Raw genomic sequence first — 25,022 nt, 5'->3', positions numbered from 1 at the left:
AACAATTCAGAAACGAGAAGGTGACGAACACCAACGTTTTTCAGTTTCAGTTTTCGTTATCGGCGCCGATTACGGTGTATGCGGAAACCCAGCTTAACTAGTTCTGAATAACTAGGTCCTATTAATATCTATCAGCCCAATTATGAATAAAAATTCCGCGGGAGTTTTTTCCCTTTTCTCATTTTTCCTATTCAATTTCAATGAGAAAAAACTCCCGGGGAACAAACTCCCGCGGAATTTTTTATTCATAATTGGGTTGTATATAATTTCTTAAGAATCACAATATTGTTCTTCGGAATTGGTTCTAGATGTAGTTTCGATGTGACTAGTTAATATTATTCAGGTATGTGATGAAAAACGAGGATCTTCGCGAGCTGAGATTGATGCATTTCCGAACTGGCCCATTTATTTTAATTACGCACTGACGGACAGAACATGTACTTTGGGTTGGTCGGCTTATGTTGTGTAATTGTAGTGCTGAGATTTTGAAGCTACGAACTACAACTCGCTACGCAGTTGGTCCACTTTTTCAATCATTGCTTCGAATTGGGTTGGTGTTTAGATATCCGGTGTGGACTAGTTCACATTCTTTGGCGGAATGGAATTCGGGAAATTTCGGAGAGGAAATCAAATTGTTGTAGGAACTTATTTATGCCACATTTTAACTTGATTTGGAAGCTTAAAAGAACTACTACGGTAATACTTATGTATAGTGGATTTCCATGAATTTGTTTTCAAGCTTTTTGCTTAAAAGAAAGCTTTTGCTGGACCTTGCATAAATATGCATATTTCTTCGATTATAATTTCTTTATAGAGAATATTCAGCCCAATTATGAATAAAAATTCCGCGGGAGTTTTTTCCCTTTTCTCATTTTTCCTATTCAATTTCAATGAGAAAAAACTCCCGGGGAACAAACTCCCGCGGAATTTTTTATTCATAATTGGGCTGATTATATTAATGTTTTTTTTCCCCAAAACACATCGAATATTATATGTAGGTAGACCCCATATATTTTAGATCCTTATGAAACTTAGGTCCCTATGAAACCATCAAATTTTGTCAGTCAGTATGTCAGGCTATTGAAGGCAAAACCTTTTTTGTCATGGAATTTCATTTTATGTAACAAATAAAGATAATTTAGTATTGAAAACTGGAAAAACAACCATATTGATGTACATATTTTCCACATTCCCACGACAGCCGGTTCTACACACCGGAATGACCCGAGTTCACTCGGCCAAGGGCTGTCAACTCAGCAATCACTGCTGCTACAACAACAACAACATATTTTCCAGATTTTTTTGAAGCCTATTCTGATATCCTCCAAACTCAAATGGTATTTGAAGTGTTTATCACAACCTAACATTTGGTTAATAATTGAAACTTATTAGCAACACTTAATTTTATTGTAACAAATTTATTAATAAAAGTTAAAACTTTAAACAAATAACCATTAAGTAAGTTTAGGCAAATAATACATCGTAGGGATGTTTAGCCAAAATATTATTAATCATTTGTTTGGCCACCAAACTCAAGGACTTGGCAAAGCCAGGTTCCAATTCATTATAAATATCACGCCAATTTTCATTTAAGAATTTGTTCATATTATCACCCAAAGCTTTGTCGCCATTGAATAGATTCTCGAAATGGAATTGAACAAGTTCCGGTTTGAATTCCAATTTAACATGTTCCAATGCGGCGAAAACTTTGCCGTTTTTCTCCACAGGCTTCAAATCGAAGGAGTATTTTAGTTGGAGGTTTTCTGGAAAAGTAATAAATCGAAAAATAATTATTGTTTTATTCTTAACAAATATTCTTATATAATAACTATGTTAGTCTGCTTTTACACAGGGCAAGTTTTCTTGCCGCAAGTCGGAGTTTATTGGAAAGAGTGGCAAGAAGAAAGAAGAGGGGTACACACTTGCTTGTACTGGCAAGTCTCTTCAATTCAAATTGTACACAGACTTGCTGTGTGTAAACAGACGAGCAAGTTTAAAAGAGAATCGAAGAGCTTGCTGTGTGTAAAAGCAGACTTAGTTATAAAAGTAGCACACATTTAATCAATTTTGGAAACTAAAGGGTCGATTATGGATGGCAACTGAACTTCAGTTGCGTTGCCAGAGGGCAACCACAAATTTCTGGTTGTCAATTTGGCAACAGTAAATGATGGTTGCCAGTAGCCATCTGTAATACCATTTTCGAAACTGACAACGCTACGTTAGCTCGTTTGTCATCCATTATAGACCCATCAATTTCACTTTCAATCTATTTTTTTATTTTCAATAACCTTGCCTCGTTCAAATATCGCACTGGTTCCTCTAAAGAGAGACAACTCAAAATAATTTAAAATTCACTTTTTGCAAGAAATCGAATCTTACATCATTTTCTCTACTCTTTCGCCAAAAAATACATTTTTATCCGTCTACAACTTTCATTGTAATTTATTTTAAAAAAACTGTATTTTTTTTTTGCCTCTACTGAAAATTTTTAAATTTTGAGTTGACTTTCTTTAGTGCAATATTTCTACTTATATTTTAAAGTTCTACTTACTGCAACTGATTATTGAATTTCCACTTCCCACAATGGGCAAGATTAATACACGTCCATCGGCATTATATTTTCCTTTCAAAACGAATTCCGGTACTACAGCTTCCAATTCACTGCGTCCTTCGAAAGTAAAACCCCTAAAAATTATAATTGCCAATTAATTTCTAAAAATATTCTACAGTCCAGGCTTTTTACTCACTTCACAGCTTTCACTTGAGCTGTTTTTAGGCCAAACAAATCAAGTTCTTTGAATTTCAATTCGATATTAACAGGACTTGAGGGATTTCTTTCCAGTGTCAAACTATTAACACGTAAGGGATCAAAAGGCAATAAATCCAAATCACGCAAACCCCCAGGGTATTTATGCAAAACTTCCTGTGCGCTCTGGGTAAAACAAGCATTATCACCACGATGACATCTGGTCACACCGCCAGCTGTTGTAATTAAGTAGAATTTTTGATTTAAAGCACTTTTTTTTCTTTTCTTTTAAAACTCACGAAAATCTCCCAAGACAGCGGTAATGCTGAAAGCTAAAATACAAGTCAGTAATTTATTCATTTCCGAAATTGTTTAGAAAAATTTCCCCGGTATTCGAATCACTTCACTCCTGCTTTAGTATTGAATTAATTATTATTCTGTTAACTTCCTTTTATACTTGAGCCGCAATCCAGTAGATTCTGATCTGTATATTTTTTTTTTAGCTTTTTTATTGTTTATTTAAAATGTTATTCATTTAAATGTATTTATTTGTATATATATATTTTGTTTTAATTCAAAATACCCACTAAAACCTGTATGTATATGAAGTTGTGTTAACTTTTTTTTTTTTGCATTTCTTGTTCCATATCATCTCTAGTGTTTGTTTTTTTCTTAAAAATTGACAACTGTATTCAATCTCATAATTTGTAATTAAATATAAATATTATTGTTGTAGTTTTATATTGTTTTTTTTTTTTATTTTTTTTTTGGAAGAAGATGACTTTAGTATTATACTAAAGTTTTGTGATTATATTAATATTTATTACACAGGTCTACAAACATTTTGGTGACGCAAAAACTAAAAGTATATTCGATACCCTGATTCTAACTGTATACTTAATTTTTCAATGCTAATACTCCACCGTAATCTGCCATCATATGTTCATCCCAGCGACCTTGGTATCTATCTTCCATCACTTGATGGAAACTTCGCTATACGATCCAAGACTTCCAGGAAACTTGTCTAAATGACTGTGCTCATATTATATCCAAGATTTTTAATGCTAATTAAAGGATCTATAACTAATTCCTCGTAATTTTCAGCCTTCTGATTTTCTAACATATTATTCACAACTGCAAACAAAAATTTCCAAGCCACTGCTTCTAAATCACACGTTGAATGTATGAAATTGTTGTCTTTCGTTAACGTCGCACAGTGGTATGAGAATAAAAAAAGAGGGAAATAAATCTGTAACTTCTAAACCCTTACGCCGATTTGAATTAACAACTCGCTGAGAATTTACCTAGCACTGTTATTTACATTCACAAATATGGCAACATGTAGGCAACATGCTTTTTTATGAATTTCTATGTTAGGTAAATTATCTGCGAGTTGTTAAGTTTTCCCTAATTTATTTGACACGTAAAAAACATAAGGTAGACATGTTATATATCAATGGATCAAATGTATATAACTTTTGACAATTAATAAGTTCATGGAATACTTTTTTGAAAAATATGACATAAAATGCTTTTTATTGAGTTTTTGCATAGATATGTACACATTTTTCAAATTGAAATAAAATTTTGATTTATGAATATTTTTTAATGAAATTTTACACTTATGTATATAGATTTTTTTATTGAAAATGGAAAAATAAAAACAAATTTTGAAATTAATAATCAGGAATCCCGCAATTCCCAAAAAAAGTATTGACAAATTCCAAAAATGGTATTTTTTCGGTTTTTGGCGGGGTTATCGGAACCCTTTACAAAATGATTAAGAACATATTGGGCCATCTAAAATAGGTTACTATATTTTGATATCGAGTATGCGATTTGAGAATTTTTGCCCTAAAGATAAATTTTACATAAGAAATATGCATTTTTTGAATGGACCTGGTACCCTAGGTATCAAAAAGTATAATTTTTTTTTTCATTTAAAATATTTGACGTAAAGTAAGCTTTTCAAAAAGTACAAATTCATTATACATCCTCTTAGAAATTTTTTAGATAACTTAAAAAGAATTAAAGTACTTTTTTCCCCTAAAATTTGCGAAAAATCGCCTTTTTTTAATTTTTTTAAATTCAAATGCATGTAACTTTGGACTCAGTCATGATTTTTAAACACTTCTTTCTTTATTTGATATATACATCTATTGTTAATCCTATAAAAGAAAAATGGATAAAATCGGGGAATATTTGGAAATATTTGGTCACCAAAAAACTGGAGTAGGGTGTGTAAAAATGTTGAAAATTAAATTTTCAAATGCGAATATCTCCTAAGCTATAAGAGATAATTGATAGCTACGACGAGGTTTTATGTAGTGCTCGACGAGGAGATTCATATGTGTAATTTTTTTAAAATCGGAACGCAGACGATTTCTTCATTTTAATCATTTTAAAAATTGAATATACCCGAGGTGTCCTACTTTGGGAACCCCTGGTCCCGCTCCTGGTGGGCTCATGAGGTCCAAATTCAAAACTTAAACTCGACTACACTTCACCTCTGCGCATGTGAAATTTCATTCAAATCGGAGTAAGGGTTTAGAAGTTACAGATTTAATTCCCTCTTTTTTTATTCTCGCTATCATCTTCATTCTAAAAAACTTTCGCCATCTCAGTGCCCCACAAATCTGATAGATATTGATTCATAATAGATGGTAAAACGTCTAAATCAAGATATGTCATTTTCCTTTTATTCATACCATGTAATTTAACAACACAAAAATAGCAATTATCAATTACAACGATGTGGTTGGTTAATGTTTCGTAACATGATTACCGATCCGACTTTCAGTTGGAGAGTGTTAGGTGGTAATCCGGGTAAGTCCAGCGAGTTTAAAAACTAGGTTGGATAGTTGACGACATCATATTGGGAAGTAACGGAATCCACGGATTTGTACGTCATCAATTTCACTTTGAATCTTAACATTCAATTGCATTGTTTTGCGAAAATCACCTGCCAACAGATTCCTTGTTTCGTAAATCTCGCAACGTTTTGCCTAATGCCTCCAGCGATTTGTTATGACCAGGGAAACCAAAATATGCAAATGCATGTTTTTTCTGGTGAGTCTAATGAGCACATGTATAAGATATTTACACGTTTCAGAACTATTTAAGAATTTTGGCATCGATTTGTTAGTGCATATTTTTGCATATTTTACCCTTAAATGCATATTTTTGCATATATTTGTTTTAAGAGCATATTTATGTCATATTTTTGCGTTTTTAGAGCATATTTTACTGTTTAATAGCATATTTTGAGTTTATCAAAAACAAGTTTTGTCTTACTTAGTTTTCGCTGTTGTGTTACAGGTTTTTACTTCCTTCGTTTAAAATTCAAAATTGAAAAATAGATGGCTTTTCACCAAAAAAAAATTTAAAAAACAAAAAATTTTTTTTTTAAATTTAAAAAAAAAACAAATCAAAAATTTTTTTCCAAAAAATGAAAAAACTAAAAAAAAAATTTTTTGTTCACCTATTTAAATTTTTTATTTTGAAGTATAATTTGGTGAAGGGTATATAAGATTCGGCAAAACCGAATATAGCTCTCTTACTTGTTTTAATATAAAATAAGCACTATTTTTATAATAGCGCCATCTAAATATCAAATTTTAGTTCTAATTCAAACTAATCTATTCTAAGTGTTAATGAAATATTGTCTTTTAAATTTGCTCCTATAACATCAGTTGATGTCGAAAGAAAATGTTCTATGTATAAAAATGTTTTCAGATCCAATAGACAACGATTTTTATTTGAAAATTTAAGTCAATATTTTGTAATTTATTGCAATAATAACCTTAATTGAAAAAGTTACTTTATATTTATATGAAATATCATCAAAGAATACCTCTCGAGGCATTTTCATAGCTTAAGTTCCTATAGTTTTTATGTTGTATTTTTTTGTTATACTTGTTTTATTTAGTTCATGTTATTTTTGTTTATTTTATGTTACTTTACCTTTTCAGAAATGAATTGTATTGATTTTTTTTTAAATAAAAGTATATTTTTTGGTTAAAAATTATGTAAAAGTTTGTTTTTTTAAGAGCATATTTTTTAAATTTTAAGAGCATATTTTAATGTTTTTACTGCATATTTAAAGCGCTTAAAACGCTTTTTTTAGAGCATATTTCTGGTTTCCCTGGTTATGACCCATTCCAAATGATTAGTTTGTTTTGCTGCAAAATGTTGGACATCGCTGTGTTCTTGGAAATCTTGCATGTTGGATATTCACTGGCAACTTGAGTGCTGAACGAGCAGTTCGACAGCCTTCCAACAACGTAGCTGTTATTCCTGATGAAGCAAGTGCAATATCATTCTCCGAACATATCGTTGCCAAAATCAACGCGATCAAAAAAGTTTTTCCAGTTCTACCGGGAGCGTAAAAAAAATCCCTCCAGTTCCATATTTCACAACTTTTATAAGAGTGTCGTATGCATATTTTTGTTGTCAAAGCATCATCATCATCATCAAGTACATGTCCTCAAATGTTCTCCATAAATCAGTCGGTTTAATGGGAAGCATGTTGAGATAATTATCGAAAACAATGTTCGTATTTGATGATCATTTGACGAAAGCAAGCGTTGACATGTTTATTTATACGTGTCACACAATTCTCCATTTATAGTTGGCAAATAGAAACACTCATCGTTTCTTGGATGGACTGTGTAAATGCTATCTAATGCGTTGGTGAAAAATAAATAGGGGAAACCTGGAACTGTATATATATCGAAAAAAAGGGATCTTAGTCAATTAATCTTTCAGTAAAAACCTAAGTTGGGCTATGCGAACATTTAAAAAAAAATTCAAATCGTTTTCCGATTTTAGATAAATCGAAAAATTAGAAAAACCGAATTTCTTAATATGGAAAATGCAGGGCATTTTATTGATATTTATATGGGAATATATAGGAAAATCTAAATGCCATATCTCCGGAACCACTGAGCCGATTTCGTACAAACTTCATATAAACAATTTACAGCCCATCCCCAACGTACCCTTTTTGTCGACCAGTTTCCGCATTTAGTGTTGACATCAAAGTTTACAGTTGTTTTTATATATATATAGATTAGAGTTAATTTCAAAAATTTGATTTGCGGGTTATTGAGTAAATAAAAATAATGGCGTCCTTTTTTTTAATGGATCTTAAAAAAGTTCCAAAAACCCGCAACAGTTTTTTTAATGGTTTGTCATAGAAAGGAAATATTGGTAACGTTTGCTAAGCTTAAAATGCCTCTTCAAATCATTTTTTTATGAGATTTGCGCCAACTGTTCAACCGTTTTTGCTCTACAGAAAAATGAGCTCAAAATCCGCGTCAAGGACTGAAAAAGACGCCATTATTCTTATTTACGCAAAAACCTTTCAAAAAAAATGGATACCCGAAAAACTAATGCACCCCTATCGGAAAAACATGTGAAATTTATGTTTCCATGAAGTATCTATTTCCCTCGAAGGGAAAATTGCTATCGTGATATTCCCATGAACTTATCATTCACAATAGTCGATTTTGTTCTTAACAGATGTTTATTGTTTACAAAATTCCATCTAAAAATTTTCCATGTTGGGAAATTTTTTCACGTGAAGAAAGTTGGTGAACGAAAAATGGGAAAAGAGAACACTTTTCATGTGAAATATAGATTCGCGATAGGGGTGATGCAGTGATGCTGGTCACCAAACGAACTCTAATATAAATACAAATAAGATTACGAAATGGGCACACGAATTTACTTATGACAGCCAATAGATCCAAAGCTACACTTAGGAAAAACAAATTTAAACATTACAAAACCACTAACGTTATCTCGGCACCAAAATTTTTTTCTTTATTTGTTGACCTGTGTTATTTTTAAGTTGAGGTGGCCAAAGTTTAGCCAAATCAGTCAGTCACTTCACAGCCATTTATTTTAAATCACCATTTTTCAAATTAGAATTTGCTACTGTTATTCATCTACACTTACAAATCGGTCCATACTTTAATATTATTTATTTAAAAACAACAAAAAATACGCAAAAATTATTTTAAATTTAAAATTAATAGTGGTTGTGCCTAGTTTTTTTTTTTATTTTAAACATTTATATACACACACTTAATCATCGTTCTCACATCTTTTTTGATACCCACCATAAAAAGATGGGGGTATATTGATTTTGTCATTCCGTTTGTAACACATTAAAGTATTCGCAGACCTACATTAGGGTCCTCATAGTATTATATGACGATCTAGCTATGTCCGTCCGTTTGTCTGTCTGTCTGTTAAAAAGACTCTGAAATTATACTGTAAAGTATGTTGAAAATCGGGCAACATTTGTCCCTAGTGCCCATACAAGATACCCTTTAGAAAATGACTTGAACATTCATAATTGTCTTATAATAATTAATATTGTGATGAAATTGGACATAAACAAGTTTTATATGATCCTAATTGTCTCTACCAACTTTTGTAAGAATCGGTCCATAATAACGCCCATATAACCTCCATATCATATTTTATTGCCACATATTGAGGGTGGGTATACAAGATTCGGCACAGCCGAATACAACACTCTTACTTGTTAAGTTTGAGTTTGTCTGCTACCAAAAACTTTTGTGGATTAATAGCAATTATCAATAGGTCAACGACATTTAATTATTCGCCACATTATGCAAAATGTTTGATTTTAGCATTCCACTCTACGACTATGTTTTGTAAAACGAGACATTTTTAAAAACGAAATCTAACACTGATCTCTAAGAACGATCTTACTACTTTTTATTAGATTAAATATAAATATTTATACATTTAAATGTGACATCACATTTGTTGGGATTGCCCTTTTAGACTTGTAACGATTTCTGTTTTTTGAGTTATTCTAGTTAATTTTTTTTATTGTTCTTTTAAAATAGGTAAATAATTTTTAAAAGATATCGGTATTTAACCAACAAAAGTGGTGATTGAGGTTATATATCTATATATTTTCATGAAAATTAGTTTTTGATGGTAAAATATTCAGCAAACAAGTCCACATTTGTGGTATAAATTTAAAAAAAAAACAGTTTTTTTGCATTATATCGAGGGACTATATTCAAAATCCTCTATCTTAGAAAACATAAGTTTTCAGGAGCACAAAAAACTATTTATTTCGCTAATAATCAAATTTTGTGCCAAAAAAGCGTCATATGCGGGATCTTTTGCTCTACTTATTTGGGGAGTATGCTTGAACATATCGAGCCCTTAGCGCCACATTATCGTAAGCGACATTTTCTAACATTTTTGTTATTGCAAAAATTAAAATTTATGGACCAATTGATGTTTTAGCGTTCTCAGAATATCAAAATTGTAAATAACTTAAAAATTATAGGGGGTAAGATTTTATCGTAAGTCAATGTTTACATTTTACAGTAAACGAATTTTATCGTAAGCGACACATAGTGGTATAGAAAAAAGAGGGAAATAAATCTGTAACTTTTAAATGGTTAGATTGGTTTGAATAAAATTTCACATATGCAAAGAAGAAGTGTTGTCGAGTTTAAGTTCTGAACGTGGACCTCATTAGCCCACGTGGACCGCGCGACCAAGGGTCCTCAAAGTAGGACACCTCGGGTATGTTACATTTTTAAAACGATCCTATTTCTTCGTTTATGTTCCGATTTCAAAAAAATTACACATATAAAATCTTCGAGCGCTACAAAAGACCTAGTCGTTGCTATCAATTATCTCTTATAACATATGTATCTCTCAAATAGAAAAGGAATTGTTTAAAAATAATGACTAAGTCCATTCGAATTTAAAAAATTTAAAAAGTCGATTTTTCGCTAATTTTTTGGGAAAAAATAACTTTTTTTTCTTTTTAAGTTATCGCAAAAAAATTCTAAGAGGATGTATAAGGAATTTATATATTCTGAATGCTAAGTTTTCATTAAATATTTTAAATAAAAACAAATTTAAAAATTTTTGTTACCGAGGGGACCGGGTAACAAAAAACATCTATTTTTTATGTAAAATTAAACTTTAGGGAAAAAATTCTCAAATCGCATATTCGATATCAAAATCTAGTAACCGATTTTAGATGGCCCAATATGCTTTTAATTATTTTGTAAAGGGTTCCGATAACTCCGACCCTGGTATGGATATTATAGCCAACAAATTTCCATTTTTGGGATTTTTCAACATTTTTTTGGGAATTGCGGGATTGCTGATAATAAATGTCAAAACTCGTTTTTATTTTTCCATTTTAAATAGAAAAATTTACATAACTGTGAAATTTCATTAAAAACTATTCATAAATAAAAATTTTATTTCAAATCGAAAAAATGTTTGAAAAGTAGACAAAATCCTCTATCCATTGATATATAATATGTCTACCTTATGTTTTTTACGTGGCAAATAAATTAGGGAAAACTTAACAACTCGCTGAGAATTAACCTAGCACTGTTATTTACATTCATAAAAATGTTGTTATGTAGGCAACTTTTTTATGAATTTCTATGTTAGGTAAATTATCTGCGAGTTGTTAAGTTTTCCCTAATTAATTTGCCACGTAAAAAACATAAGGTAGACATGTTATATATCAATAGATACAGGATTTTGTCTACTTTTCAATAATGTATATAACTTTTGACAATTAACAAATTCATGGAATACTTTTTTGAAAAATATGACAAAAAATGCTTTTGTCATAGATACAAATTTTTCAAATTGAAATAAAATTTTTATTTATGAATATTTTGTAATGAAATTTTACACTTACATATATAGATTTTTTTATTAAAAATGGATAAATGAAAACAAATTTTGAAATTTGTAATCAGGAATCCCGCAATTCCCAAAAAAGTATTGAAAAATTCCAAAAATAGGATTTTTTCGTTTTTTGGCTATAATTAATATCCATACTAGGGGCGGGGCTATCGGAACCCTTTACAAAATAATTAAGAACATATTGGGCCATCTAAAAAAGATTATTATAATTTGATATCGAATATGCGATTTGAGAATTTTTGCTCTAAAGTTGAATTTTACATAAAAAATAGGCATTTTCTGAATGGACCTGGTCCCCTCGGTATCAAAAATTATAATTTTTTTTTTCATTTAAAATATTTGATGTAAAGTTAGCTTTTCAAAAAGTACAAATTCATTATACATCCTCTTAGAATTTTTTTAGATAACTTAAAAAGAATAAAAGTACTTTTTTCCCCAAAAAATAGCGAAAAACCGCTTTTTTTATTTTTTTTAATTCAAATGCATGTAACTTTGGATTCAGTCGTGATTTTTAACCAATTCTTTCTTTATTTGATATATACATTTGTGGTTAATCCTATAAACAAAGTGGAGAAAATCGAGAAATATTTGGAACCGCGGTCATCAAAAAACTGGAGTAGAGTGGGTAAAAATGTTGAAAATTTAATTTTCAAATGCGAATATCTCCTAAGCTATAAAAGATAATTGATAGCTACGATGAGGTTTTATGTAGTGCTCGATGAGAAGATTCTATATGTGTAAGTTTTTTGAAATCGGAACACAAACGAAGAAATATGATCATTTTTAAAATTGAACATACCCGAGGTGTCCTACTTTAGGGACCCCTGGTCCCGCTCGTGGTGGGGTCATGATGTCCGAGTTCAAAACTTAAACTCGACAACACTTCCTCTTTGCGCATATGAAATTTAAATTGAAGGGTTTAGAAGTTACAGATTTATTTCCCTCTTTTTTTTTCTCATACCACTGTGCGACGGCTCCACTGTTATGCCCCAATATGGTTCCAAATTGCTTGCCTCACATATTTTTCTACGCAAATAGATACTGGTATTTAGGATGTTAAATGTTCTTAAATACTGTACAGAATTGTTTACTTGTCATTACAATTTGAAGAAATTCAATTGAATATAGTCCAAATTTATTTACTTATGAAACCAACTGTAGCACGCATTCTGTTTACTAATTAAATTAAGAACGCATTGCATTATTTGTACATTGAACTTATTGTGGTTGATTCATATATGTATGTATTCCACCTGTTGTTAATTGGTCATTAAATTAGCTGTTCATTGGATTTTTTTTATAATGAATTTGAACAACAAGTAGTTACAACATTGCAGTCATAAAACATGCATGTATGTACGTGTTGATGCAGGTTAATTCAAGTCAGGGGCGGATCCAGAGGGGGTGAAATACGAATTCACACACTCCTAAAAAAACCGAAAAGTTTTCATATAAAAAAGTAAAAAAATATGTATAACAAATTTTAATTTGAACACACCCCCCTTTCAAATGTTTGACCTGGAACCGCGCCATATTCAATTCTACGCAATTCTTTGTGAGATGGAATAGGATTTGAAAACAGTATGAATATTTTCAGTTCACAATTTATTTTTTAATACATATATTTTTCCAAGTAATTGAAATATTCAAAACACATTTTTTGTTTAATTGCTTATATAAAGTAAACTGTATGGATATACATATGTATTTATTTAATAATTTTATAGAACTTGAATAACAATTTATGGTTTAGCAAAAAACTCTTCATAGGGTAATTTCGAGAAGACATCATTGACAATTTTCTGCAAAACTGGTGACAGGCCATTAATAAGTGAGCTGCGAATTTCGGTGAAAATTTCCAACCAATTCTCATTAACGAAATTATTTACATTTTCGGTCAAAACCTTGTCTCCATGGAATAAATTATCAAAATTGAATACGACCTTTTTTGGTGTAAGACCGACAGTTAGGTCATCTATTTTCATATAGGTGCGACCATTTTTGACATAGGGAGTACCGGTGAAGTGTAGAATCACGTTGATATCGTCTGAAATAGATTAGTTTAATTTGTTACGTATTAAAAAAAGCTTGATTTAAAATATTGCCAATTTTATCCACTTTATTTACTCTTGTTATTATATTTTACTCATTCCTTGACTCTGTACTGGTTCTACTTACTCAAAGTAATCTCATGTTTTCCATTGCCTTCAACTGGTAGCGCAATAACTTGACCTTTAACGTTATAATCGCCCGTCATATGAACTTGTGGAATTTGTAAAATTATTTCGTGTTTTTTGGACATGTCCCTTTCGAAGCCACTGCAGGAATAGAAATAAAGATTAATTAATATCAGTCACAAAAATTACGTTTCAGAATCATTTATGAAATCAATTAAACCTACCTTACACTTATAGCCTTGGCATCTTTTAAACCAGTTAGTAAATTGTTTTTCAGTATCAAATCAATATTTACAGGACTCTCAGGACCTGGCTGTATGTTTAATAAAGGCACGTTTAAAGGATCAATTTTGGGTAAATTGATAAAACCGTCACCTAAAAAGATTAAAGGGTCGGGATTTCAGGATTCTTTACCAAATCCCGATCCCCGGGATTTTCAAAAATCAGTTCCGATTAACATCTTTAGTCAGAACTAATGACTTGTGTTGAATAAAATATAACAAAAAACAGCAAAAAACTACAATTTTTTGAATATTTAAATTGAAAATCGTTTATTTTTGGATCCATAATAGATATTGACCTCAAATCTTTTGTATATTATTGCTAATTTAGTTGTCTAATTTTGAATCCATTCAGTCCGAAATTACGCCCTATATTTTTAAAAAAGCGGGCCAAGATGTGGCCAAATTTTAAAATTTAAATTTTTAAATGCATATAACTCGAAAATTAGATGAGCAAAATAGCACACGCAAGCCCATCCCATCTTTGAAATCGGATGGGAAACAAAAAAATGGCACGTGTTTAAAAATTTATATGTCGAAGGTACCCTACATTGAGCCGATCAATTTATTGCAAAATCAGCTGTTAAGTGGCCAGCCAGATCGTGTGATTTAACACCACTCGATTATTTTGTTGAGGTGCTATGTTAAGGACAGAGTCTATACGGAGGAGTCTATTGCAGCCTTAAAACTCAAAATCCGTGATGTGATTAACGAAATAGAGCCGCTATTTTGCCAAAAAGTGATTAAAAATTTTGATGAAAGAATCGAAAATTCTTGTAAAAGTGAACTGGCCTGGTTTTAATTAGTTCATATTATCGCGAGTGTACTGTATTTTCAAAAAAAAACTAAAAAAAAAAACGTTTTTTGATAACGGTCCAGCTCACTAGAAAGACATCCTAAAACAAGACAAGGTTTATTTTAAGGGGGGTAACAAAATACAAATTTTTTTTGTGAGTCGGCCTATTGTAGTCAGAATTAAAAGTCCATAAAAAACATTTTTTTTAAAAAAATATGCTGCTATAAATATGTATGTGTATTTATTAAATATTTTAATTCCTTATTTTGCTAACAAATTACCACATTAGATATTTTTATTCGGTGAAATATTTATCATAAGGATATTTACTAAAAACAGCACTGATGACTTCCTTAAAAATTTCACCATATGCTTTACTCAATGAAGCACGTACTTCAGTGTAAATTTCTTGCCAATTTTCATTTAAAAACAAATTCATATTATCGCCTAATGCCTGATCGCCATTAAATAGATTCTCCACTTTATACAGCATGCCCTTGGGTTCTGCATCCACATTCAGTTTCTCAATATTCATATACGTAGCTCCATCTTTTTCGAGGGGTGTACCCAAAAAGTTCATTATTAGATCGACATCAACTGTAAGGGAAATATGGGAAAGTAATAAATCTTTTGTAGATTTTAATTATGTAATTCAAAAAGTTTACCCATAGTTATATTCGATTTACCACTACCCTTTATGGGCAGTATTAAAATTTTGCCATTAATATCATAGTCACCAATTACACTCAGATAGTCGGCATGTATGATAAGACTATGTTTTTTGGTTAAATCCTTGCCAAACCCCCTGTGGAAAAATTGAATTTAGTACAGCTTATAAGTTTTTGATATTTTGTTTGTTAATATTTTACTTGATTTTAACGGCTTTGGCTGTATCTAGTCCATACATATTGTTATTTTTTAATAACAGATCCATAGTAACTGGACTTTCTTCTCCTTGTTGCATGTGTACCTCATCGAATTTCAAGGGATTAAGTTGTGGCAAATTCATGGAGTCGTCGCCTAAGAATGATCAAAAGTAGAAGGTTACAAAATTTAAATAAATAAAATTAAACCCAAAGTTTTATAATAAAAGTTGTAGAATAAACTGATAGTCCAGCTGGTCTGAATTTTTTTTGTGCAGTTGATCAAAGTTTACATTTTTTTTATCGAAGGGAGCATTATATCTTATGGTCAGAGTTATATCGTGGAATTTTATGGGGATAATTTAACCCTCTAGCTACTCTCTTTAGGGGTCAATTTGACCCTTTTTTTGAGGAAATCAAAAAAAAGTCCTTTCAAAAAGTACATTTAAGGATTCAAAAATTGTTGCCGGAATATTTCAGTGGGGGTCACCAAAGTTGTAATTAAAGTAATTTACGCTTAATTAGCAAAATTACACGCCACCTTGGGTCTCACATTTTTTAAATAAAAATCAAAAAATCCGAATGAGCTGATATTTAAAATATAAATAGTCCTAGAGAAGATCTACAAAAATATAAATACATATATAGATTATCACTTTTAAATCAAGAGTTATTTAGGTTTATTTATTTATTTTTTTTAATTTTGTTCGATATTTTTTTAGTTTTTTAGATAATGCCCTTTCAGAATTATAGGGTCGCTATTCTGTTCCAAAAATGCTGTTGGACAGTGTTATTAATTCCATTTTCAAAATAAAATAAATTTTATATCTTAAATATTCCGTTACTGAATTAATTTATACACAGAGAAAACAGATTCATGATAGCAACCGAATTTATTGCCAATCGAATGATTTTACCTTCGTGACCGATTTTTATAGTTGTGGCTACAAAATTTTAATAGGGGTAACAAAAGTTTGGTTGCTATAACCGAAATTCTTCTTTGTCAACTGACTTTCTGTTGATAGAACCGAAAAATGCTATGTGTGTAACCGAATCATTCGATTGGCAACAAATTCGGTTGCTATCACGAATCTGTTTTCTCTTTATTGAATTCATTCCTTTGAGAATTTATTTTTTATAGATTTAATTCCATATTTAATGATTAAACTTTTCTGGAATTCAAATCCATTACAAAACAGCTTTAAAAATGTATTGAATGATTTGATTTTTCTTCAGTTCAAATCTATTACGAAAAGTTAATTTTTATCAATTTATTTTGCAAAATACTAAAAGCTAGACGACAACAAAACTGAATGAAGAAAAAAATATATTAATTCAATTTGTATAAGATTTGAATTAACAAAAATTTAAAGAATGAATGAATTCTGTTTTGAATTAATTCCATTATGATTTCATTCAACGATGAATACATACTATTTAAATAGGTTAGGTTCATGGGCAGCCATCAAGCTGCTCACTTGGGTCCATTCAAAACTGACCCATTGTGATACCCAATGGGTAAACAGCAGGGTATTTTTAATACGACCGTTGTCTCTGAGGTGAACCAAGCTGATTCTCGGATGAAGGAGTGGATTCGTCTTAGATTCATACTTGATAGCTTATCCAAACACGATAGGAATGAAATTCCTAGGATACGTTACCTCAAGTTTTTCAGAGCCGGGTATTGGCAAAATAGGCGAGACACAGTCTCCAGCTCTTATTCATTATGACAGCTTATACAGTAGTCGTTGTGCCGTATGCCCAGTCTTCTAGAATGTGTCCCAATTATACAGTTTTCTATTAGTCTTATTTGCTGACGACGGAATTTCATGAGTAGATTCGTCCTGCCGACATCATATACGGGCCAAGTCGATCTCGTTTTGTAAAGTCTCATATAGTTTATGCTGTACAACGATTTTGCATTTAACAAGAGAAATATTAGGAAAGGGGTCGATCGCCTCCTCATCCATTATCGCACCGCTTTTGACCAACTCATCTGATTCCGCCTGAAGAGCAGTACGGAAGTTAGGTAGCCTAAAGTAGGATTTTGTCCCAAATATCTCAATAAAGAAACCTTCACCGACCCTATTACCCCTTTTAGAGTCATCAGTAGAGTTTTTCTTTTCCCGCACTTTTTCTATTCCCGGGAATTCGGTATAATTTTTGAAATTTCCCGGGATCTCGGGAATTCCCGCATAGAACAAATTATTAAATTTTAATAATGTAGACTTCTTCAAAAATCTAAAAAATTTCTTTGGTTTTAAAATTTAAGTAAAAAAAAATCCAATAACAATTGAATATAAAGAAATAAACTGAATACTAAACTGATTCCTAATTTTTGTTATATACCAACCTGTCACAATTTGTCATTTAAATTAGATTTTGTTCTACCTTCGTTAGATTCCAATTAATTCTGTTAATTAGCAAAAGATATATTTTTTTTTTTTAATTTTGAATTGTCAATATTTTGCTTATTAAATCAAAAATTAAGTAAAGATGTTAATTAAAACTTGAAGAAACCCAATAATATTAAACAATATTCAATTTAACCGAAGTTGGTTTTATTCCAAACATTTTCGTTTTACTCTTTGGGAAAAAGCTACATATTTAAATCCTAAAATAATTCCACTTTCGATCGGAATAGAATTCGGTGACAGCCCTGAACATTCACGAGTTTTTGGTATAATTTGAATAATGAACATGTTATTGGTCTATTTGGGTTAAATCTTTTTTGTTGTATGAATCTTCTGCATTTGTTTTGGAGCTTTAAACATTTTTTAGAGAAAGTCAAGTTCAAAAAACATCAAATCAAATTCTAGTCATCAGCTTATACGCGTATTACATCGTCAGGGGGAAGAATTCGCGCTGCCATATATCCCCCTGTTCGGGATTATTATATGAAAATGCATATCAAAATAAGGTTTTGCGATGCAGTAATCGATATTACTATCTATATGCCCATAGTAAATAGTAATTCAGTATCTTCGAGTGCCCAAGGACCTTACCAGACCACGAATAGCCAGCATTCAGTCTCACAGCAGAATTGAGAGACATTTCTCCATAAAATCAACTGGTAACCAGTTTCAAATAGTAAAAAGTGCCTTAGAGGATTTAGACCTCAGCGTCTATAATCAGTATCGCAATAGTCCTTAGAACTCGTTCAACTCGTTTATTTTTAAACCCTTAACCTTCGTGAGAAGGGTATATAAAAGTTTGTCATTCCATATGTAATTTCCAAAATATAATTTTCCGACCCTATAAAGTATATATATTCTGGATACTTATAGATAGCGGAGTCGATTAAGCCATGTCCGTCTGTCCGTCTATTTGTTGTAATCAATCTTCAATACAAATCTTCAATAATTTTGTCAGACATGCTTTCGAGAAGTTGCCTATTTAAAATCAGCAAAATCGGCCCACAAATGGCTGAGATATGAGGAAAAAACCAGGACCTATATCTGGATTACCAAGTCATTAATATAGACAATATGGATATCTAATGATAGATATTTCAAAGACTTTTGCAACGATGTATATAAGACCATAGTAAGTTAGACCTACAGTGGGTCAAAATCGTAAAAAATATTTTTTAACCCGATTTTTTTTCACTCAAAAAAATATTTAAAAAACTAAAATTTTTTTTTTAAATTTAAAAAAATTAAAATTTAAAAATTTAATAAATTAAAATAACAATTCACAAAAAAAAAATTTCCAAAAAATGAAAAAAACCACTGGAAAAAAAAAATTTTGTTTACCTAAAAATATTTAAAATTTTTATTTTGAAGTATAATTTGGTGAAGGGTATATAAAATTCGGCACAGCCGAATACAGCTTTCTTAATTGTTTCGATATCAATTTGGAGTTCTCAATTTCTGTTTGTCTTTCTCAATATTAATTTGCTCTTCTGATTTAAAATTTTTTTATTTTTCAACATTAATTGGGATTTTTTGATTTCATTTTGTATTTTCTCAATATTAATTTGATTTTCTCAATATCAATTGGTATTTTCTGAATGTCAACTTTCTTTCTCCATTTAGTTATGTCGGTCTTTCGGTCTGTCTATTGGCAATAAATTTTCACTTTGTACACAAATTATTATAAGTCCCCGGACTTTTGTTAGTATACATTAATATATCAATAATTTTTTTTTGATTATTTCTTTAGACTAAACACCCACCTTTCGATTTTTCCTTAAACAAAAAATTAATTGTTGTAATAATGCATTCCGTATCTCCATATTTGCAAGGTTTAGGTTCGTCAGCTTAAAATGTGAAAACAAAAATTTATATTTACACTTAATTTACAAGTCCTTTTCCGAATCCTTTTCACAACTTACGAAATTCAGCATTAATACTTAAACACACTGAAATTACTAGAACCGCAACTATTTTTAAATTCATTTTGATTTCAATGGTAATTCTCCGCGTTTCCGTTTGCAATAAACTAAACTGAGTGCTAAAGAATAACTTCTTTTATATATTCATTATAGAGTATTTAGTGTCAAGAATTGACAGTTTGAATATTAATTGATATCGACATTTAAATGTGTCATATGTCAATATTACATATACATAGTAATTGTTGTTACAATCATTTTAAAACAATTAGATCTAGGGGAAATTTTAAAAATATTAAGAATAAACTGTATTGCCAACAATGAAAATGTTTGGTGAAAACTATTAAATTTTAAAACAAACATCGCTTTATTATTATATATCACTTTAGATCTTCGATCTATTCCGAAAATCGTAATTAGTTAGCTTCATGCAAAGGGTATTATTTGAATAGAATTCATTCATTGTTTAATTAATTCACAATAGAATTCATTCAACCATTGAATGATTTCATATTTGTTAATTCAAATCTAATCTAATCCGAATTGAATTAAAATATTTGTTTTCCTTCAATTTGTTTTTATTTTAATCTCAAAGACATTATTTACAAGAGTTTAATGGGATTTTCACAAGATCAAATCAACACTGGTTCTACTGTTTGCTGATTTTCAATACCAAACTGCTTAGGAAAAATAATTTGGAAATCCTGCTTATTTTGTTTGTGTATTTTGGACGTGAGGGTGTTTTACATAGACGGCTTAATCAACATAGAATTTCATAAGGATCAAGAAAATGTATACTTTGTTTGATCATTTTCGGTGTTGGAAATAAAGTATTAAAATAATATTGATTTCATTCTTTTAAGAGATATAAGTCTATAAAATAATTAAATATAAATTATTTTATCAACAATTACGAACGTTATTATTTAAGTAATTAAATAATATCTGGAAATGACGATGCTAATCAACTTATTATAAATTTTTGATACTTACTGTTGAATATATAAAAGTAGATGTTTTTTAGAAAAAACGTTTAGTTAATTGAGTTGAATCATTGTGAGAAGCAATCCTAAGCAGCGCACACTGAAAAAATTTCACCCTTTCACACACTATAACGCATCAAATATTCGTGAGCTATCTTTTCTGCCTAGACCTGGGACTTTACATTTCACCAGAGAAAATAATCTAATGGCGCACAGTGGTATAGAAAAAAAAGAGGAAAATAAATCTGTAACTTCTAAACCCTTAGTCCGATTGAATTTTAGCCGCTTGGGCCAACCAATGGTGTGGTCAGGGGTCCGCAAATTGGGACAGCTCGGGTATGTTCAAACGATCCCATTTCTTCGTCTGTCTTCGTTGAGAACTTTAAAAGCTATCAATTATCTTTTATAACTTAGGAGATATTCGCATTTGAAAATTAAATTTTCAATATTTTTTATATCCTTCACCATGAGTTGCAATAATATATAAATAATATATATAATATATAAATTCTTCCGGCTCGGTAGCTATTTAAAATCGACAAAATCGGCCCATAAATAGTTGAGATATACGGAAAAAACCGTGACAACCTCGATTTTTGGCCTATTTTTGACCTATATATGGATTACTAAGGGCCGTTTTCTCATTAGGTGATTATCTTTTTTCCCAACGAAAAACTGCAGATTAAAGAAATTTGGTTTTCTTAATGTCTCATTTGCTTCTATTCTGTCGCAAAGCTAACCCGACCTCATCTGCCAATTATTTATTTATCGTACAGATAAATTCAATCAGCTGACTGCTGTTCATAGTTTGTATGTGTTTGTGTTTTTGTAAACGAAATTAAATAGATTTTATAAAAAAAAAGTTTAATAGAGTAATTAACATTAATTTGATGGATGATGAACACGAATAACATGAGTTCTAGTGTTTATAAACCGGTTAACCGGTTAACCGAAAAACCGGTTTTTCTTCGAAATCTCGGTTTTTTGCGAACCGGTTAATTTAAAATGTTGATTTTCGGTTAACCGGTTTATCCGGTTTTTATCACTCGGTTAACCGGTTTTTAAAATTTGGGATTAAAATTGATAAATCTAACGTTTTTGTTCATTTTTAATATTCATTGTATACACATTATTGGTCTGATTTGAAACCTAAACTGCAGATTTACAATACAAACCTATTTAGATTGATATTTTTAAGAATTACAATGATTCTAAATAGTAGAGGACGATGAGTTTACTTAAAAACTTTTTCAGAATAAATTGCACATAATGAAACAATTAAAAATTAATTCCGCATAATTCTAGAAGTTATGCCAAATCTTAATAATGATGTAATAATAGTGATGCTTTTACCAAACGTTAAGTTGAATTTGATATGCATAAATACTTTCAATCAATATGAATTCATTAGTGTGTTTTGTTCTTAAAATTTTATTTTATTAATCATTGTGTTAGCTTAGTGTACAAAGTCCTTTTCAGAAGTATTACAGGAGAGCCAAAACACGTTTAAAATCCATAATTTTAAATATGAAATCTGATAATGGAGTTTTATTACTTACATATTTCGTACGATTTATAATGACAAATAAGCACAGCTGAGAAGAAGTGCGTTTGTATCTTATAGGTCCTTTTTTGGGACTTGTAACATTTTCTGTTTCACATCAGAAAGTCGTGGTGATAATAAATTTCAAAATTATCAAATATTTAATTAAAAATTGATTTACATTTTTTGGTTGAAATTTAATGAATAAACTAATTACTAAAACAAATATTATATAGTTAGTAACATATATATACTCAATTCCATTTGATAATTTAGAAATTTTTTCAAAATAAAATGAACTTAGCACTTTTGTATATTCATAGTTATTTAATATTAACCATTCCTGACTGCTAAAAACTACACATTTTAAAACTGTATATACTTTATTGGACATTTGATGTTTTCTACATATATATGACGGTTAACCGGTTTAACCGGTTTTTTCGACGTCGGTTAACCGAAAAACCGGTTTTTTAAAAAAGGCCAATTTTCGGTTAACCGACAAACCGGTTTTTTAAAAAGTCGGTTTTTTATAAACACTAATGAGTTCCAAGTGAATGCTGAAAAATTTTATCATGCCAGGCATAACTACCTGGCAGACATGGAGGATAATGAATATTTCAAAAGATTCCGGCTGTCGATGGCCACGTTAAACATCTGATTTATGTAAACATGTTGTCAATTGACAACAACTTTCACATATATTTTGAGAGGTATTGCCAACTGAAAATAATCTTTTTTGTCGGTATATTGAGAAAAACAAAATTGTTAACGGACAGTTTATCGGCCTAATAAATTTATGTCGACATTTAGTAACAGGCAGTTTGTCGATACATTGAGAAAACGGGCCTAAGTCTTTAATATAGACAATATGGATATCTAATGATAGATATTTCAAAGTCCATTGCAACGATGTATGTATATAAGGCTATAGTAAGTTGGACCTACAATAGGTCAAAATCGGGAAAAATAATTTTTAACTCGAATTTTTTTTCATCAAAATTTTTTTTCTCATAAATAATTTTTCCAAAAAAAAAAATTTTTAAAAATTAAAAAAAAAATTGTAAACAACTTTTTTTTAAAAACAATTTAAAAACAATTTGGAAAAAAAAATTTAAAAACAATTTAAAAAAAATTAAAAATTTTTAATTTTGTTAAATAAAAGTATTTAAAACAAAATATTTTTGAGTATAATTTGGTGAAGGGTATATAAGATTCCGCACAGCCGAATATAGCTCTCTTACTTGTTTTTTATAACAGCGGGTCCAAGTATTTCCCGACTTTCTCCAATTTTCTTTTATTAGACTAAGCTCATGACTGAGCCCAAAGTTATATGCATTTGAATTTAAAAAATTAAAAAAGTCGATTTTTCGCTAGTTCTTTAAAAAAAATTACTTTTTTCTTTTTAAGTTATCTAAAAAAATGAGGTCCAAATTCAAAACTTAAACTCGACAACCTCTTTGCGCATATAATCACACTAACCGTTTAGAAGTTACAGATTTATTTCCCTCTTTTTTTCTATACCACTGTGCATCGCTCTGATGGACGACTATGAGCACCATAAAATACACATAATACCCGATGTGTTTGTAGAATTGAACCATGACTTTCAAAATAAATTTGAACAATTTGCAAACATTGCTTTGGCGTGAATATATTCATGATAAATTGCAAACCAAACTGCGAACTGCCAAATCTGCTGTCAGAGAAAACAGTGTTGCCAATTTAATGTTTTCCGCCCCCAAAAAACACCATGTACTTTAATTAATTTTTAAGTTTTAATTTTGAAATTTTATTTGATTTATCGAAAAATTAAGCTGAATTGTTTTAAATTTTTCTCAAAGATTTTGAAAATTTTTAATATTTTTACACATTTGATAAGAACTAATTTCATAAAGTAATAATAATAAACTTTTAAAGTGAAGTGCACCCTACTTTGTTTAAACAAAATTCCATGATTATCATTAAAAATTAAAAAAGTCACACACATTTTTTAAAATTTCTTTACTAATTGTAATAAACATATTTATTGGAATTGATTTGCCATTTAATTGTTATCTTTCTATCCAAAAAACGTATGAGGAATAGGGACCAGTTTAAACTCAAAAACTCTTCATGTTAGAGTCAACGTAAACCTATTATGTCATATACCAATAGATTCGTATTGAAGTTCTCTTTCAGAATATTAAAAAAACGATATCAACTCCACAGTTGAAACTTTTGAAAAGAGATTTTAATTAGCCGTCATAAAAAAACTCATTTGAGGAGTTTTATTTTTCCCTTCTAAAATAAAACTCATTTGAGGAGTTTTATTTTTCCCGTCAGAAAATAAAACTCATTTGAGGAGTTTTATTGTTTCCCGTTAGAAAATAAAACTCATTTATTTTTTTTCAGTATCTTTCTTAATTTGTGTACAAATTTATTTGTTTAAAAAAAAAACAACAACAATTTAATCATAGGAATCAAGCAATAACGAATTAAAATCCCACTTGTTTTTATTTTAATGACGATTTATTCCATTGCAATGCAATATGCTTTACAAATTGTAATGGATATCC

At 30.1% G+C, this 25,022-nt stretch overlaps 2 protein-coding genes across 2 annotated transcripts; both read right to left on the bottom strand.

Moving 5' to 3' along the window:
- Positions 1 to 1,398: 1,398 nt before the first annotated feature.
- LOC135963582 (protein takeout-like) lies at positions 1,399 to 14,420 on the bottom strand. The gene is made up of 7 exons (XM_065515505.1): positions 14,411 to 14,420; positions 13,887 to 14,037; positions 13,664 to 13,803; positions 13,230 to 13,532; positions 2,748 to 2,982; positions 2,552 to 2,685; positions 1,399 to 1,763 (listed from the first exon to the last, which is right to left on the bottom strand). The coding sequence occupies exons 1-7, from the start codon at positions 14,418 to 14,420 to the stop codon at positions 1,465 to 1,467; spliced, it is 1,272 nt and encodes a 423-aa protein (XP_065371577.1). The 3' UTR covers positions 1,399 to 1,464.
- Positions 14,421 to 15,034: 614 nt separating this feature from the next.
- On the bottom strand, positions 15,035 to 20,002 carry LOC135963562 (protein takeout-like). The gene is made up of 5 exons (XM_065515482.1): positions 19,939 to 20,002; positions 19,780 to 19,863; positions 15,609 to 15,759; positions 15,405 to 15,544; positions 15,035 to 15,336 (listed from the first exon to the last, which is right to left on the bottom strand). Exons 1-5 carry the CDS (start codon positions 20,000 to 20,002, stop codon positions 15,035 to 15,037), a joined length of 741 nt encoding a protein of 246 aa, XP_065371554.1.
- Between the last annotated feature and the right edge of the window lie 5,020 nt (positions 20,003 to 25,022).

This window comes from Calliphora vicina, chromosome 1 (assembly GCF_958450345.1).
Source record: "Calliphora vicina chromosome 1, idCalVici1.1, whole genome shotgun sequence".
Lineage (NCBI taxonomy): Eukaryota > Metazoa > Arthropoda > Insecta > Diptera > Calliphoridae > Calliphora > Calliphora vicina.
The sequence above is the reverse complement of the archived record's forward strand: the minus strand, read 5'-3'. Positions and strand labels throughout refer to the sequence as shown.